Source organism: Buceros rhinoceros, unplaced genomic scaffold, assembly GCF_000710305.1.
Source record: "Buceros rhinoceros silvestris isolate BGI_N320 unplaced genomic scaffold, ASM71030v1 scaffold9849, whole genome shotgun sequence".
Classification (NCBI taxonomy): domain Eukaryota; kingdom Metazoa; phylum Chordata; class Aves; order Bucerotiformes; family Bucerotidae; genus Buceros; species Buceros rhinoceros.
This window is the reverse complement of record NW_010433280.1, coordinates 23,086-42,308: the sequence shown is the minus strand read 5'-3', so window position 1 is coordinate 42,308 and position 19,223 is coordinate 23,086. Positions and strand designations below refer to the sequence as shown.

Here is a 19,223-nt window from a genome sequence, read left to right as displayed (position 1 = left end):
GGAAGAACATGATCCATTATCTGTTGCGTTGGCAGGAAATAAAAAAAGAACTATGATTAAATATACCCTTGTAATAAGTTGTAATGCTGCTTTATCTTGTATACTTGAGAAAATAGACTCTTTTATTATTGTGGCTATTGGAGCACGTCAAATCTCAGATGAAGTCTGATTTCAGCAAAGGAGATCTTTTTCCACTTTTTGCCAAAATTATATCTCACTAAAATATTAGTTCATCCAAGCTGAACAATGTTGGTAGGATGTTTTGATGTTGGGAACTAGAAAGAATTTCTTTCTCCTTGTTTGTGACAGCATTTTTACCTTTTCAAGAGCAGTGTTTCATTTGTTAAGTTCATCTTTTCAAATCTATGTTTCTACAAAACAGAAGTAAAAGGTCAAGGTGTTATACAAACATTTTTTTTTTTTTCTCAGAAGTACCCTGAAAGCAAATGACTAAACCTAAAGTAATTTCAAGAATGTTGTAGCCTGATTTCATTTTAGCGAATTACCAGGTATTAATTAACAGGTATATGAATGCTGGCAAGCTCAGGGAAACTAGAGGGTGTTTATTTCATTTATTTCACCTGGAACAACTTTTAACTTTTTGTTTCTAAGAGACATTTTGTGATCTTTAAAGTACTGACCAGCTGAGAGCCATAGTTCCACAAACTGGAATGTGTTTAAGAAAATAGACTGTAATGATGTGACCTCATTATTCAAAGTTCCTAAAACATCATCTTTTTACATATTTTCCAGTATTATCATTGTTGTGTTTGTGAATGTAAAGACATATGCTAAGCAATTCCTCCTCAGTTGAAGCTGACATGGTGCTAACAGTACTGGAAGCCTGCAAGGGCTGGAGGAGAGGAGGGAAACGCGTCAACTTAGTGTAACAACTGTCAGCTGTGAGAAAGTAGCAGCATTGCTCCACCAGCTACACCACTTCGGGGATCTTCCCTTCATTCAGCTCCTTGCGTTGCTCAGGCTGAAAGTGTGAAATTTCTGTGACACACTTAACATGGCAAAATACGCTGATAGATTGAAATGTGACTGTGATAGTACATCTGTAGGTTTTGCGTTTTTTGTAGACTCACAGGCAGTTGTTTGTTCTAGGGAGCAGGAGGCTTTTCCATTGTATCATTAGTGTCAGAAAGCATCTAGCGTCACAGTCCTGCACCAGAAATGTTAAATAGTTAAAAGATATGGTGGCAAAGCAATGGTCAAATGATACATTGCTATTAAACATTATAAAATGTGAAGAAGAGGACCAGCCACTTTTTGTGCCCTTGTTCAAAAGGAAGGGAGGTGGGTTGTAATGCTGGTGAACCTTTACAATATCTGAAGTCTTCTCCCTTTTCAGCGCAATCCTCCCATGCTGGTGAATGATCTGTTTGAAGATATCAAAGATGGGGTAATGCTAATTGCCCTTTTGGAAGTTCTTTCAGGACAGAAGCTGGTAAGAACTTCCTTCCTTATGAATATACAAGACTGTTATGTAACCTCGCTAGGATACAATTTTGTAAATGTTTCTATGTTTGAATATTGTAAAAAACCTGATTGCTTAAATAAATTTATTCACAGAGTGGTCTATCTGGATACAAAACAAACAAACAGAATATTATTACAGACTGACATTCTGATTTTATGCGTTTTCTATTAATTTTGTCTTAGTAGTTCATAAAAATTGCTTATTTGTATTAGTCTGAGCAGTTCGTCTGGGTGTTACTGCTATGGCACAACCAAGGGCTAAACTGCAAGGTATTTCTATCCATGTTGAAAAATTTATGGCTTTCTCTCTGTAAAAAAAAAAAAGTGAGCCGCTCAAGTTTCATAGGGTGTTATATCCATTTACCTTTACAGTAGCAAAGCAGCTACTGTAAGGACCTTAACTGATGTCAAATGGCTTTTTCATATCCAAGGCGTGCTCAGAGGCCACGGTGTGCACATGGCAAAAAGGCTCTCTTGGGAGCCAGGATGGTTTTGGGCGTGTGAAGTGGGAGAAAACCAAGGTTTTAAGGCCAAGGCTCTCACTTTTCCCAAACAGTCTTGAAGATGGAGTGGCAGCGTCTAGGGAAGAGAGCAACCAACAGTCCGTTGATGTGACCTGTTCCTCACATGCACGCAATTTGCAAGTGCCACGCTTTTGCCTCTTTCGTATTTCGTCTCTGTTTTGATTGCAGATGATACCCCAAATTAGGTATCCTGCAAGAGTGATTTTACTGTAAGATGGGGAAAAAAGCTACACTTTGAAGTGTGTTTTTGCGGTTTTGAAATCCGCCTGTTTCTGCTCGTCTAAGACAGCAAGTCTCCCTCTTGTGGCAAAACAGAAGTAGTAAAATAGAAAAATAATTCGTGTGATGTCACCTGTTACAATGAAATTCCCTGGATTGTATCCTGCCTGTATTAATTAGTAAAAGATGAGGATATGTTCTTGATTTGATTCAAATAATGATGTCTTTTTGTTTTTTTAGCCTACATGTCTGAAATTCAGCAAAATTCTTTGTTCAATGAGAGTTTGTGATAGTTGGAGTTTTTAATCACCAATAAAGTATTAGAGAGAGTGGATAAAAATCCTCTAGGTAAAATGTCTTCACTGCAGATTGATTTTTTTTTTTTAAAATAACTACCACCTTGACTTCTCCTTTGCAGGCAAAAATATTTTACTGAGAAAATTTTTGCCTTCTCTTAAACACATGTGAATATATATATATGTGCATGTGTATAAAAATAGTAGTAGCTTATGGACTGAAGCCAACAGCTTGCATCCTGAGGTTATTAAGTTATTGATAACTTTTTAATAGTAGAAGTATCACATTTACGTCCTCTGTATCTGTCACTCCTCCCCGTTGCTATATGCAAAGATACAATTTCACTGTTCCAAGCAAAACTCTTACATGTAAATCAGTCTATGGTGTGTACATAGGCATTTATAATAATCTGAAACTTCATTTTTGCAGCAAATTGGCATGACTTTAATTAGGATTTTGCACTCTTCTTTCTCTTTAAGCCTTGTGAGCAGGGACGTCACCTGAAGAGAATTCACTGGGTTGCCAACATTGGCACAGCTCTTAAGTTTCTAGAAGGAAGACGGGTAGGTTTGGTAGCTCCTAGTACTGATTTTTCCTTCTTTTCTATTTCTTTTCTTAAATTTATGGTTTGTGTCCACCTACCTGTTCTTATTCAGCAAAATTTGAGCTATATATGTAGTCTTCAGTACCTAAACAGTGCCTAAAAGCTGCTGTAAAGTAAAAATGACAAGACCCAACACAAATATGCATACAATGCATAAGGTAAAACTTTTCTTATTTTGTATATTTAGTTAGAATAACCTTGGATGATCTCCTTTCTTTTTTCTTTTCTTTTTTTTTTAATGTTCTCTTCATCTCCTCGTGTCCCCTACTTTACTATTGCTGTTCTCAAAGAGCAATGATCAGTAGATACAGATACATTCATTTATAATTAAAAGAATAGATTTATGGGCTTCACTAGGTTGTATATGCAAAACTCTACTCCCTGAAAGTATAGACATGGAAATTTAGAACTGTGTGACTCCTTATTAGCTTGGCAGGACTACAGACTAATTCCCGGATTGATTCTGGTAGTCAGTGCTGTGGCTATTTTAGAAATGAAACAAAGTATTTCATATATTTAACAAAAGACAGAAAACCTAAAAGCTCAGTATGATCTAGGTATGAATGTCAAATGAACAGAATCTGCTTCCACCTTGTTTCCTGACTTTACTCTCTATATTGTAATGACTTGTATCTGGTTTTTTTAGATTGCAGATGTTTTGTTCTTCTTTCTGCATTTTAGTTCAGTTTTTCTCAGTGCAACACCTGATGAACTTCATGTCTCCACAGTGCTGTACAATGGTAGTTATTGGGTTTTGGCATTGTTCCCTCTTTTTAACCCTATGGCATCTTGACCTAATTATATTTCTGTTACATGGGAAACAATCTTAGCAGATGCCCATAGAAAGAAGTCTATAAAAGAAATTTTTTTAATTGAAAAATATATAACCAAAACAAAGACAAAGATATTCCTGAAGCATAATTCAGGCTTAGTTTACAGTTAGCTTACAATTTCATTATTTTACGTAGTATGTTTGTTGATACAAACCATATCACATGCAGGCTGAGAGTGGAGGCTTAAATACAAAGCGAACTGCTTCCTGATGAGACCTGTATAACCTAAGACAAGGCTGGGATAAAGAGCAAAAAACCTATGTTCCCCTAGTCTACATGTCACAGCATAGTGGGTGACCTGAACTTTGAATGACCCAGCTGAGAGCCCAGAAATAATATAGCAGCGCAGCTGGATAACTGACTCTGCTGAACATCAAGATAGATTGCCGGAAATGGAGAACCTTATTCTCACTCCTGATATCTGAGTATTTTTATCTGGAGTTTTCTTTATTATTTTTGTATGTGTTTTGCATCAATATGCCAGATTTTCTTCTAGAGGGAGCTGGAAATGTGCACTGTGTTGGGTAGACTGGTGTACACTAGCAGGTGGTCGCTCAGTTAAATCCAGCCTGAAGGATGCAGCTATCCAGACTGTCACTCTTTTCCTCCAAGAGAAGGTGGAGATGCAGTTCTGACAACAAATGCCTCTACAGTAGCTAAGTGCAGTCCCTAGTCTCTCCTCAAAGGTGAATAAACAGGGATGGGTGTCTGTAGCGCTTTAGGGAGTGCCAGCAGGGTCTCCTTTCTCCACAGGCTTCCCCGTAGGTAAAGTTTATTACACATTTAATCAACTTCCTGTTTTCACTGCCTAAACAGACTTCTGTAAATACTCCTTTTACACTGCAAAATGCAGCTGGCAATTAACAGATATCATTCTGGACCAAAGTGGTTGTTTTCATGGTTCTGAAAAGTTTATTTTGTAGGTTTAGATCTGTATTAGGGGAGTGTAAGACGAAGGTAACTCAGTAACTAGGTAGGCTGTGCTTCTGTGAAAACAGCAGCCTAATCAGAAGCTTTAACTGAGTCTTTTGATCTGTAATACGTATAAGAAAAACCTCGCCTTCCAGAAAAAGAAAAGCTTTTCTTGGAATGGCTCCAGCTAAGAGAACGAGAGTCTTGGTTTATTTTTCTTCAAGAGGTAATAGAAAAGGTTTTTTTATTGACTGGTAGAGAAGCAAGTAAGGTCAGTTTTCCCAGAGTTTTGTCAGATTTCTTGGTAGAGTGGACTGGAAATATGTGGGGATTTCTCCTCTGCCTCTTCCCAAGCAGCCTGTGGAATTTTAATTCTGAAAAGAGCTTCACAGTCCTGAGCAGCAACTTTTTTTTTTTGCTTCTGACATTATCTAGTGGGTTTCCAGCTGCTGATTCAGAGACCTTCAGTCTTTTATCTCTTTGCGGGAGACAAATGAGGTCACCTAAAATCGTTTTCCTGCTTTTCTTTAACGTGTTCTTCAAGGTTTTTCCATAACCTTTGTCTATAAACAAGCTTGCAGTGCATGAACGCTTTAGCAGCCTTTCGTATTTATATCATGATTGATGTCAGACTCTTAGTTTAGCTGAGGAAATAAATATTAACATTTGCTGATTTTCCAATAGTACCTGTTTTATTCCATTTCCTTGGGCATTATCCACCTGTTAATTCCTTTATTATATACTCTTTATCCCCTCCTCTAGTGCCTTTTATCTTATGAGCATATTTTAGTGTGATACTTTATTCAGACTACAGATTAGAGTTTGTGAGTTAAGTCATGCAGTCTGTTCCTGGTTCTGTTGAAAAACTTCACATGACCTTTACAACTCTTTTCTTTTTGTAAAATAACTATAGTTACAACTACATAGTTTGATATGATAACTATGTAGTTATAACTATAGTTATAGCTTGCAAGGGAGCCTTAATCAGGGTGATAATATCCTTTACAATAAAAGGCTCTCTACTGGAGAACTGTGGTATTCTTTCTTACCTCCTTTCTTCTGTGCTTTCTCCCTCCCTCTCTTTTCTTTTCCTTGTTTATACTTAAAGCCACTTTTTCCTTTCCATTACAAATCTGTTAGAACTATAGCAAGAAATCCCTGCATAATTTAAAATAGGTTATGGAGTACTTAATTTGTTTTCCTTATTAATTGTATTGTAAGATGTGCCAAAAATGTGCTTTCTTCGCATGAAAAAGTTAAAATAATGCATTTTCCTAATAATTATTTAAAAATTATTTTTGTATCATCCTTTTCCCTTTCTTTTCATGCTAGTCCGTATACAGAGGATCTCCGGTTTGTATTATGCTTCTATGTAATTTTTCTTGGGTTTTCTGCTTGAAATTAAATGTTTTTTCTTACAAATAATAGCATGCAATGGTCTTAAAAATCTCACATTGCCTACAGTGCTTGTCTAAAAGGGAAATTGCACCATTCACTGTTTTGTTTTTTTTTTTAAATTAAGGAACATGTTATTCAATTGCAAAAATGCATTAAAAATGTAAAACCTGTTTGAAATGTGTTTCATAACTGTTATCATTCCCTGTCTGTGGTAATAACATGTTTTCTTTCCTATACAGATTAAACTTGTCAACATAAACTCAACTGATATTGCTGATGGCAGGCCTTCTATTGTGCTTGGATTGGTGTGGACCATAATTTTATATTTTCAGGTACTGAATTTTGTATACTTCAGCTTAGCTTGCTCAAATAATGGTTCAGATGGTCGTTTCATAGGAACTGGACTAGTTCCAGTCTTTCACCACTGATAAGTCACTTTATAATTAACTGAGGATCTGATAATGAATAAATAAATAGTTGATGGTAGGGGTGCTTCACAATGAGTAAAATTAGATACTTGTCTTTGGAATATGTTGGCCCGGGCCTAGAATGGATTTTCTTCCTACAATTTCCCTGAAGAATACAAGACACCAACAAGAAAAACAGAACTGTGGATTCTTGGTACAAGTACCTTTAGCAACCTCAGTTTAATTGTGCTGTACGTCTAATTCCAGCACACTTGATGTCAGACAGTAATTATTTTCAGGCAATACATGTAAACACACTGATTTCACTGAGAGATGCAGATATGTGCAAGGACAGGATTTAGCTGTGAATGGTGTAAATTGAGAGGGGTTTGAATTTGTAGAGGAGAAATAATTTGCATTCTGTTGGAGTTAGGTGGGAGGGAAAAAAGGTTTTCTAAATCCTGTCCATATGAGTTAACAAAATGAGTCACTGCTCAGTAATTAAAAGAACAACTGATTTTGTTGCTTTTCTTTATGGTGTTCTTTGGTTCTGGCTCTCTTGTTATGTCACGTTCGTGTCTCAGGCATGCTGTTCTCCTAAAGCAGCAACCGGTGTAACGCCTCAATGATTTAGATCTCCTCGGAAGAAGGAATGTTAACCAGAATGATATTAACATTTTTATTTTAATTTCTAGCTCATTGAGATGAATAGGGAAAATGATGCTTCTCAGAGTTACTGAAACTTGAGTTCTCTGCATCAGTTTTAGCTGGGTCATTTTTTTTTAGAGCTTTTCTTTAGATGTCGCAGGCAGATCCATAATTTTAACATGAATTTTAACATGCAGAAATGCATGAGCTGTGATTCTCGTTGTGTCAGATTCATTCTGTGATGTGACAACACATTGTTTTATAAGTAGAAAGCGTAGACAGTCTTGCAATGTCCTCTGGATATAACTTTTTCACATTAAAGAACAAAATTGCTGGTCAACTTAATGTTCTTAAGAGTCACATTATTGACTTTTGTTTGGTGAAAGGCATGATGTGAGTAACTGTCATACCCCCTCGGCAAGCACTGCTAATGCACTTTGCCTGCAGTACATTCACTATTGCTTCACAAAGTACCTCTAAGCAAAACCACGCTTGAATTTATGCCAAAACAGTGCAATGGTAAATAAAGAACTATCCAGATGAGGTTACTTCCATCCTTTAATTGAATGAGCCTCCTCTGAAATTAGTGGATTGTTTTATAATTTTGAGTTCAAGCTTAAACATAAGCCATTGTTTCCTATTTCAATGGTAATTTGTCGAAATAGATAACATGACAGGCTTGCGTATTGTTTTAGTTGAGGGATGTCAAGAAAGTCAATGATTACGAGAAGTCTTGTACTTCAGAAATAAGACCATCCTCTGGGCACATACTTTAGCATGTTTGAAGCTACTTTCTTGTACAGTTAAATAAAGCACAGCTTGTTAATCATAGCTTCCGCCCAACTTTATTTTGTCAGGAAACTTTATTTTATTAGGAAATTATTTAAGAAACTAGTGTGAATTAAGAAGATTAACTACAAACAGTTCATTAACATTCTTTCTCCACAGATTGAAGAGTTTACCAGCAACCTCCCACAGCTGCAGTCATTGTCTAGCAGCACTTCTTCTGTGGAGAGTGTTGTCAGTTCAGAAACTGCGAGTCCTCCAAGCAAACGGAAGGTGGTAACCAAGGTCCAGGGAAGCGCCAGGAAGGCCTTGTTAAAATGGATACAGTACACAGCAGCAAAGTAAGTAACCTACAAATGAACTGAATTTGTATCTTCAGTGCAAACATTTTCTTCAGATTCTAAACACTCTTGGTCAGGGGTTGTCCTTTTGCTCTGTATTTAAATAGCACCTCCCTGGGATCATGTTCTTTTTGACAAGTGAAACTGTTAAATGTTACCACTATACAACAAGCAAGTAATAAATAAAATTTTGCATTAATTTTACAAGCAATCATATTTTATAGTTTATGAACAATGAATGGAATTATCTTTGACAGAATGAGGAACTGAAAGGGGAATTAAATGTCTGAATGACAGTGTATTAGACCTGTTGCCAAAACATTCAACGTGACAATGAAAGTTCCACACCGATTTAGCATTCCTCGGTGACAGAGCTTGTAGGAGCAGTAAATTCTGTCACTTGCTGTTGAAAGGCAGGAGATAAGTTATGAATATCCTTCTGCAGTTTTGTGACACAAGGGACGTATTACTACAAAAATTGCCCTGAATTTTCATTCCTTTTAATACAAGGTATTTTGGAATTATTTCTTGCTGTCTCTTGTTAACTTAATAATCTTCTTCTTTATTTGGTATAATTATCCCACGTTTGCTCTGCTTCCAAAAAGGCATTTAAAAAAGCATACATTAAAGATACAATAGTAGTTTAATAGCTTCCACAATGAGAACATAAAAATCAAAGGTGTAAAAGAATAAAATGGATTTATTTGTTCAAATTATGGAATCACTGCTTTTTGAAGAGAATAGTCATGCAAAATCTGGAGGGCACATGACCAGTTATGGAATGGTGCCTCAGAGAAAGGAAATATAATAGTAAATATTCAGACTTCCTCCAGTTGTCCAATAAACAGGTAGAACACAGTAATTTATACTGCAGTGCAGTCTGATTTGGCATTCTTCCGTTGCATTGTTGTCAGAAAGAGACAAGCAACTGAGAGTGGTCAGCTGCAATTTCCATACATGTAAACAAACAAAATACAAGCAAAGAGGTTAACAAATGAAACTGTCATCATTATTGGGAAGAATAGGTGGAACGTGTTGAAAGAAGCCTAGAGGAAATATGGTACGCTTTGCCTAGCCCTGCTTCGTGTTGTGATTTGCAAGGGCTGTCTTGTTAAAGTCAGTGAAAACATTTCAGTGATCACAGTGGGCTTTGAATGAAGCCTTTGTTCAGAGTTACTGTTGCTGTGCACCTCCCAATGGCAAGTCTACCTTAGCGTCTAAGTGTGTCCTCAAAGGAAGTCTGCATGCCCAAAGAAAAAAAACAGTCTTGCAGTCTGTCAGTCACCCTACCATTCAGGATTACTTTTAAAAGCAGCAGTCAGAAGTGTCATTCTGTTCTAATTACTTTCTTGTTGTATATTGCTATTTCTTGATTGTTTGTGTTTATATTTTAGTGGATGCATAAGTGTTCTAGGTATATGAAATTGTGGTATCACTTGTGCTTTTGGTAAGGCTATAAAGAAAACAGGGTGTTACATTTTCACTTGAACAGAAGTGATGTCACTGTTCATGCTTTCATTTTAAAAGGTAACAGATTAATGGAGTTTCTACTGATGTACCTAACTGAACTGCAATGGTTATGGTTATAGTGGAGGGGGAATGAAGTGCTTTATAGTGAGAAAAATAATAGTGAATGGAGCTGCGTAGACCCACAGACTCTGTGTGTGTCATACAAGAACCTTGAGAACCTTGGTGCGCTTCACTTTTTCAGAATACCATTGGCTTATTGCCACTAGCAAGTCCACTGGAGACAAATGCAGTATATGTATAACAAAAAACCTCTTGGATCTTCATAGGAAAAAATGAATTTATGCAGTGGATGGAAGGAGCCGTAGTTGATCTGGTTACTACTACATGAACAAGTGGTTTGATTTAATGATGAGCGGGTACTTGGTGGAGAATCCTGCCTCCTCCCCTATGTCATCTAGTCTTGATGTTGTTGCAAGTTACTTTTTTTTCTTTCGTGTTCTTTAGGCAAGTTGGAATTGAAATCAAAGATTTCGGACAAAGCTGGAGGAGTGGTGTTGCATTTCATTCCATTATTCATGCTATCCGCCCAGATTTAGTAGACATGGAGAAAGTGAAGGGAAAATCAAACAGAGAAAACCTGGAGGAAGCCTTCACACTTGCAGAAGCAGAACTAGGAATTCCAAGGCTCCTTGATCCGGAAGGTACCCAATACATAGTTGAAAAAAGTTTGAACTACTTGCATGGGTTAAATCAGATGTGCTAATTCATAGTGTTTGGACATTTAAGCAGCATTTTATGACATTCAGCTAAAAACTAATTTACTGTGTTCTATATTTGTCTAGATGTGGATGTTGACAAGCCTGATGAAAAGTCTGTCATGACCTATGTGGCCCAGTTTTTGAAGTACTATCCTGATCCTCATCATACAGTAACTGATGTGCAGGAGAATGATGTAAGTTTCTGTTGCGTAACCCTAAGAATCGGTTTATCATGGGGGTGCTTTACAAATATATTTTATAGCTTTCTTGTGGTGTACTATGTTTCCTTTTGGTGAGCAGTTCAAGTGAAAAGCAACCACAGTAAGAAAACTGGGAAAGATTAGCTGAGAATAAAGGAACCAATGTTGCAGATGTTAACTAGTAGATGGAGAAAACAAAATTTTCCTATTTTCAGTAGCAGCCAAAAAGAACACAGTTATTGTCAAGAAGAGCAAAGCGCTGGATCCTAGAGTTCCTAAGAGGTTTTCAAGCATAACACCAATGAGATTCCAATAATTTGTTACCTGAAGCAATGTGTCATGTCTATTTTCATCACACCGAGTTTCTGGATAAGTGATCTCTTGGACTATTCCTGTTTTTAGGTATAGTGTTTGGGCTTTTAGGTTTGGGAGGCAGTTACAATTTTGACACAGGTTTCTTTCCATTGCAGTGATGTTTGACTATTTGCTCCAAGGAATAGTTTTCAGTCTTTATATTTTTTCCATGCTTTTTGTTTTGTGTATGCTCTAGTGCATTGGCTTTGCCCTGGAATGGCTATACTCAGTGGTGCCAAGTGAACATGACTCACTTCCTAATCCTAATCATTTGCTTTCCTCGTGGCAAACACAGGAAACACTGCTGAGACAATCTGCTCAGCCCCAGCAAGAGAGAAAGAGGAATCACTTTTTGTTTGTGTTTCTTTGCATTCTCTGGAGAGCGATAGAAGAACTTTGAAAGGAGTGAAAAGCTTTTGAAAGTGTGTGGCTAAGGCAGCTGTAGCTTTTCTGTCTGATTCCAGTGCCTGAGCACTGAAATTTTTCATTTTCCTTGCTGCACCTTTGGTCTGAGGACATATATGAGCTGATGTCAAAGCATCCCACTGAGCATTTGGGCTGCTGAAGCAGAGGGAGTGAGCACTGAAGCCTCATACTGTGGCCTGTGGCAGGCTAAGGCAGTCCTGTCTTCTCCATACCATGGCACACAATGCAGTTTCTGCTGCCAACAGCCTCAGTCAGGTCTGCTGACCGTGCTAGGATTGCATTTTGAGGAACAGCCTCAACACCTTCTCCTGAACTTTATGCAGAGATGATGCAGGAGAATGCAGAACTTAGTCTCTCCACGCCCTGACTGCCTCTCACTATACCCACAAAGACCATAGCACATGAGCCATGAAAGGGAAATTACTGAGTTGCCTCCAGAATTCCCAGTGAATTACTAGGAAGTGAAATGACACGAATTCATCAGTTTGACATGCTTAGCTCAAGACCACTTCCTCTTCCTAGATGTCGCTAAGATATTCCAGTAGCAATCAAGGTGAATTTTGATAGAACTGCTGGTTCCCTGCGTGTCACACTGCAGAAATTAGTAACTCCCAGGCTTTGAAAAGAAAGTAAGAGATTGACATTGCACTAAATTTCTAGTTTCATCATCCTTTGTTTCCTTGGGGAAGAACTATATTCCTTCTCGCACTCCTGGTGGGATGTCTGGCAGTTTTAGACAAACTCCACTTCTCCTGTGGGGTCTCCAGACAAAACTAGTGATGAGGCCCTCAATTTTTTTTTTTTTTGATACAAATTCTGCTAATCTAGCTCTGGAGAAATTCTTATACCTATCCGTCACTTATGTCCAATCTATACCTCACTCCCTAGTCCTGTCCACATAACTTCTATTTCTTTCACTTCTGGTTGTGGTACCAAGTGTGATCTCATGGCATGTGATGATGGGTTGTTGGTAAAGAGATCTGGTCCAGGCCAGTAAGCAATGCACAAAAAGTCCAGGACCCCAAGTAGTCACTGGCCCTGAAGCAGTGAAATACAGAGAAAAAACAGCACAGTGCTTTCATCTGTTTGGAACTGGATAGATGTAAGTCCTCAAAGGGCTAGACTTTTGGCACACTGGTCTTTTATTACTATGAACTTTTGTATTTCTGTCATATATCACAGAGGGAAACTTACTTTGCATTCAGCTGCTTTACTTACGACTTCTCAGGGAAAATCTGTCAGCAGATAAATTTCTCATGCTCAGAACTTACATTTTAAGATATTTGATCTGTTCTCAAGGAAATCACAATGATAGGTTTGGCAGACTATCACATACAAATTCCACCAAATGCTAAGACCTTATTTTACACAGTTTTGGAGGGGAGGGGGAAAGACGCCATGAGTTAACGTAGTTGATCTGTTGACTCCAGGATAGCTAGATGAAAGAAGATATCTATCCTAATCCTTGGCAAAGTAAATGTCATTCATATTACATGATACTTATGGAGAGATTCTAATGATGAAAATCCAGCAAAGCAGTTTTAAAATACACAGATGTAAGTATTGCATTCCATATTTATCCAATAGTTGAAGGGAAAATTGAAAAAAAAATCTCAATCAAATGTTTTGTAATCAAATATCTTGTGGAGCTTTTTTTTTTATTGAGTGCTTTCACATCTTTAATTGCATGTGAGTAAGTGAAAGTTAGGCAAAGGATAATTTAAATCACAAGGTTAGGTGAAGCTATCACAACAACAGATCCAAATTGATTGTGTTGCTAGCAGCTCAAGGGAGATTGTCAGCTGGTGAGGATGTTGTGTCCAGCTCTGACTCCTCAGTATAAGAGACTTGGACATATTGGAGAGTCTAACAAAGGACCACAAGGATGGAGAAGGAAGTGGAGCATCTGCCCTATGAGGAAAGGCTGGGAGAGCTGGGGCTGTTCAGACTGGGGAAGAGAAGGCTCAGGAGTCTTATCAGTGTGTGTAAATACCTGAAGGGAGGGTGCAAACAGGATGAAGCCAGGCTTTTTTTTAGTGGTGCCCAGTGAGAGCACCAGGGTCAGTGGGCACAAACTAAAACACCAGAGGTTCCCTCTGAATATCAAGAAGCACTTTTTCACCATGAAGGTGACTGAGCTCTGGGACAGGTTGCCCAGAGAGGTGTCTCCATCCTTGGAGACACTGTCTGGACAGGGTCCAAACTGCTTGAGCAGATGCTTTGGACCAGATGACCTCCAGAAGTCACTTTCAACCACAACCATTCTGTGATGATATTTAAGAGCACAGTTTTATATATATATATTTAATGAAACGATGACAGTAGAGGTCTTCTTGCAATGCAGGAGGAGTGCTCTTTTCTTAATGTCATCAGACAAGAATGGAGATTTAAATTCCTTTAAAAAATAGAAAAGTGGCTTCTGTTTATAAAAGCAAGAGCTTTTCTTTAGTACTTGAGGAAACATTCACAAACTTATCACTTTAAGTTTAAGGGAAGTCTTTTTTGATAGAGGTAACTGCTTGGAATCAGTATGGCAATTGACTTTCTTGATCCCACAAGCCATTTAAGTATCTTTTTTAACCCCTTTCTGCACCCATGGTTTTTCACCTTGCTAAATCAATTGACTGGATAAAAAGTAAAGGAGAGAGGCTTTTCTCAGTGCACAAGTTGGCAGTGAATCAGATACGAGACATCTATGTGACTACGTAATCCATTTAGATTGAAAAAGAACAAATTAATTTTCAAGAAGCGTTGTCTGCAGGTTCTGTTCTAGGTATACAAAGATATGCAAGATCAGAACAAAAATGTAAGATCAGTTAATTTTAAAATGGCCCTTTTGTGTTTTGTGGAAACCACGTAAGTGAATTGTGATCACCATAGCTAATGGTGCAAGGTCGAACAGTATCTATTCCTTCTTACTGACCTGGCGGGTCCAGGTCTGTCATAAAGCTTTCTTTAGGAATTTTTCTTTGTTTTTTGTTTGGTTTGGTTGGGTTTTTTCAGTTATTTAGGACAGGATTCATCCATCTTTAAGAATCTAAAAGCTAGGTACTTGCACTCCACCTGTAATCAGCGAGAGAGAGACACTCTTCCCTATGGCATCTTTCTTAAGATGGTGTCCTAAGTAAACTGGCTTCTGGAAGTTTGTGTTGTGTAGCATTTCAGCAGAGTTAAAACTGACTCAGATAAATCCTTCCCTTAGTAATGATAGATAAAATGTGGTTGTCAGCTGATTTAAAAAGTCCAGGCATGCTTTATATTTTTGTGACCTGTATAATACCCCTGTGCTTAGCCTTTCTGTCTTGCCCCTGAAGTCTAGTATAAGGAAGTAGTAGAATCCAGGAAGGGGAACCTGGCAAGAGTCTTATCCCTTAAACTCCTGGGGTACTCTGCATTTCTTTTTTTTCCAAAATTAAGCACTTTTAGGGCATATTCTCTCTGACGTGTGTTAAGTGTCTGCTGTAGAATGAGATGAGTTGGGCAGTAGATGCTAGATGCAACTCCTTTTTTCTATCTGAACAAAAGGAACTGAAGGACTTACTGTCTCATTTGCAGATGCCCACATTTAGATAGAAGAATCACTTCAAAGTGGTGTCTGGGTGGTTTTTGATGGAGGTGGGGAAAGATTTGTAATCCTCTTCCCCTGCCCTGCAGCCGACTCATCTGCCACTGTTTCCTCAAGATGCATTGTCCACACAAATTCCTATTTAACTTCCTTCCTAATGCAATGCTCAGTTTATAAGGAATTTGCATGGGAAGAAGTGGAGCAATGATTGAATCTTATCTTTTATGTGTGGTCAGAGGGAACAGCTATTTGCATTTGCACAGAATTTAAAGACATCTAATATCTCATGCATGGACCAGATATGCACATATGTGAATTTCTGTAGTCAACGCATCTCAAAGAATCACAGTTACTCTAAGTATTCTTCCAGATAAGATAAATCATGTAGTGATTAGTAATCTGGAAATCAGAATTAATATGAAAACTACCTCACTAGATATGATGCAGACACATTAAATTGGTAATATTATAAGTACATCTTTGTGGCTCTTTTATTGTTCTTTCTGGACTTCGTCTGCTTTGCTTTATTTTGTTTGCTTTTTATTTTTTCCCCTTCTGTTTGTTTTCCTATTTGTTTCATATTGCTAGGAACTTCAAGCAATCCCAACTTTTGTCATTTCTTTTATGAAATTTAAGGTAAGGGTGATATGCACAGAATAATTGGTAGACTTGGACCTTTCATGCCTGTTTGTTTTTATCCTGCACTTGTTTGACTTTAGATTTGGAGTGGGTTTATGTACATTGGTTTTCTAGCCTTACATTAATCTTTGAAGAAAAGAACCAAATAGATTAACATAATGTCTAACCCTACTGTCTTACATGAGCTGGTCTCAACAGCCTAATGATGAATTTTGCAAATAATTTCACAGAAATATTATAGAAAAGCAAGTCAACTTTGCTATAATATCTCTCAGACTAAGCTTTTGTTTTTCTTCAGTATAGATATAAACATGAAAAAATAGATTATAGATCAATATTTATACTCATCTAATCTCATTTTAGATGGATATTTTTGTATGTCTTTAGGTTTATAGAGTAGATACTAGATTGTATATTTGTGTAAGTGATGTGTGTGAAGCGTGGGTTGGAAGGAGAGAGCATTCATGTGTTATTGCATGATATGCACTGCTCCTTTTTTCAAATAAATTAGGATTGTTTAAAAAATATGCTGTTTTAATCATCTTGGACATCTAGATACTTGACATTTTTTAACATTAACTGAGAGAAGTTCAGAAATCTAACATGGAGTGTATGAAATGAACATTCAGAGGTGAAATTGGAAAACTGCGTAAGTGAATATATTATGAAACAAATAATAGGTGTCATTGCAGTCTGTCAATGGGATTTATAATTTGACCTGATCCAATTAATTACCTTGGTTCCACAGTCATTTTTGTGCGTGGTTTTTGTTTTTTTTAATATATAAGCAATAGGTTATTTTCTAGAAAGTATGTTCAACAGTTCATCTCATATTACGTCTTTCTAACTAGCAATATGTGTTGAGGATTAATACCGATAGCAGAATTATTCCCACGTTATCAATCCATTCAAATAAGATTGGGCAGCTGTAATGGAACTTTGTTTTACATTCTTAGCCTTACCCAGACCCAGTGCAGTGCTGCTTAAGCTAGTGGAGATTTGAAGTGGTGAAAGCTCTGTCAATTTGGCATAAATTTAACTATAGAGGAAGCAAACTCCACACTCCAAAGTATTTCTGATGTAAAGCCTTTCTCGTCTTGTTCTGTGACGAGCAAGTAATTCAGAAGATAATCCCGACACCTCCAACATCTTTATGTCTGCAGAGTTCCCCAATGTGAGAGGAATTTCCTGAGCAGCAGCTACAAAAATAACTTTCTGAGCTCTTCCAGTGATTAACCGTCTACTTTCACAGATAGTCATTAATAGCTCATCCCTGGAGGTGATGCTTGGCTCAGCATTCACTATGCATCTGTGATACTATTGTCAGCGAACGTTTCAGTAACACATGTATATAAGCCAGGGTTTTCAAAAGGAATAGCATAATCGATTGAATTAATGTGTAAACATTTTTAAGAGGACTCAATTTTCTCAGCACAGAGGCCACACAATAGTTCAACATCCCTGAAAAATAGGTGACAGTTTAGACTTAAAACTCCACATTGAAAAAACTGTCCTACCTGCATCTGAGAATTCGAACAGTTCACCTGCTTTATAATTACATATTAGAGAACTCAACAGAGTACTCCTTTTCCAGTCCATATTTAAATTTCTCATAAAACACAGATATCCATTTTTAGCTCTTCAAACATCAGAGTATTCTGTATTATGTAATTTTCAAATTAACTCTGGTATATATGTATTAATAACATAATGTTTTGATTTTGAGTCTGGCCTGAAAACTTCCTTTGTAAATTTAAATTGTACCTCATAAACACTTTTCTCCAATTACCTTCTTTGATGTTCTTTGGCAGCTGAGTGCTCCAGTTCTGTTCATCTCTGCAAATCAGTGAATATTCATGGAATGGTGTCAGGATGAGTTAATACTTTAAAATCTGCTTGGTAGTTGCATGCAGAATAAGTCATAGCGGCTTAGATAAACTGAAATAAAGGTGATCACAGATCAGTGATCCTCATGCTAGGGAACACACAAATAGTTATAATTATCCTAGATAAATTTTCTTTGATGGTTTTTGTTCTGATCTGCATATTAATTCACTCTTTCACGGGCACCCCCTTGACGTGGGGAAGGAGCTTGCGTGCCCTTGTGAGGTTGAGAGCTGTGCTGGTGGTGGCATGTGCCTCTGGTGGGGTCTCCCAGGCCAGACAGGTCTCAACTGAAGGGTCAGACAAAGTGTGTCCACGGGCAGGATGGGCTTACTAGCCTTGGGGCAACCATCCTAGGAGAAGGACAACTCTGACTCCAAACCTGAGCAGATGGATCTCATTTAGCCCTGTAAGGCATCCATCATCTCAGAGAAGGACACTCTAACCAAACCTACGACCCGAGGACTTTGCTGTCACCGTCCAAGCTCGCTAGGCCCTGGCAGATGAACCTCAGGTGTAAAGGGTGGAGCCAGTTTCGCCCACGCTGAGCCTCACCTAAAAAATCCACCGTGCAGGCCCAAAGGGTGCACTCATGTTTGCAAAGCCCTGTAGCGCCATCAGCCATCAGTAAGCGTGGGGAAAACCCTTCCCAAATGTTCGTTTGCAAAGCCAAGCCATGATGATACTAATTCAGATGTTCAGGCTTTAGAAAGTATTTTATATATCTGTGAGAACATCCTTTTGATATTTTTTACTAAGAGTAAGAACCACTAGGCACTAATGAAAATTGTAAGAATAATAGCTCATTAAACCTGGGGGGTGTTGGTGGCAGGTGCCTTGGTGTCTAAGTGAATCTTCTATGTCAGTTACCCAAACTGAGATTTTAAAAGTGCTTTTGTATCAAGCAAGGACCACAGAACCAAGTTTGAAGGTGGTAAGTGATGCAATGAACTGTAAACCTGTGAAAAAGTATGAATGAATAAATCAAATGTATTGTTGCACAGTGTCTTTCACAGCACTCAGCCAGGTGATCACTGAAACACCTCCATCTTCTGCAATTAAACAAAATAAACAGAAGATTGTCTAATTAAATAATGAAAAGAGCACAGAATAATCAATATAATTTGTAAACTTTATCTTTTAATGTAAGATAAATGGTATGTGATTTAAGAGAGGTCTGGCTGTTCCTGTGTTCATCTTCAGGTACCATTTTTTGTTCTTAATCAAGGTGATATTCTATTTCAAAAAGATTTGGTCAGACTTGGTTTTTGCCATTACTGAATTTTAAAGCTATGTTGACAGGAATCTTTCAAATACCTGTTTTGCTCACATTGCTGTATGAAGCTGACAGCTAAATACTGGTAGAGATCTCAATAGTCTCAAAGTTATAACTTCTAATGAATAGAGTGCATTTAATACCAAAGGGTTTTTGCTTGGGTTTTTTTGCAGGTTTTTTTTTTTTTTTGGGGGGGG

General features: G+C 37.7%; 1 protein-coding gene across 1 annotated transcript in view; it reads left to right on the top strand.

The window, feature by feature from the left end:
- Nucleotides 1-1,369: 1,369 nt before the first annotated feature.
- LOC104500410 (nesprin-1-like) overlaps nucleotides 1,370-19,223 on the top strand; it is a gene marked incomplete at its 3' end in the record, with an annotated part of 40,559 nt that continues 22,705 nt past the window's right edge. The window contains exons 1-7 of the mRNA XM_010144049.1: nucleotides 1,370-1,453; nucleotides 3,005-3,088; nucleotides 6,512-6,604; nucleotides 8,276-8,454; nucleotides 10,429-10,625; nucleotides 10,767-10,876; nucleotides 15,816-15,863. Of these exons, the coding sequence (XP_010142351.1) occupies nucleotides 1,370-1,453; nucleotides 3,005-3,088; nucleotides 6,512-6,604; nucleotides 8,276-8,454; nucleotides 10,429-10,625; nucleotides 10,767-10,876; nucleotides 15,816-15,863 (795 nt within the window). The remainder of the gene's footprint in view (nucleotides 1,454-3,004; nucleotides 3,089-6,511; nucleotides 6,605-8,275; nucleotides 8,455-10,428; nucleotides 10,626-10,766; nucleotides 10,877-15,815; nucleotides 15,864-19,223) is intronic.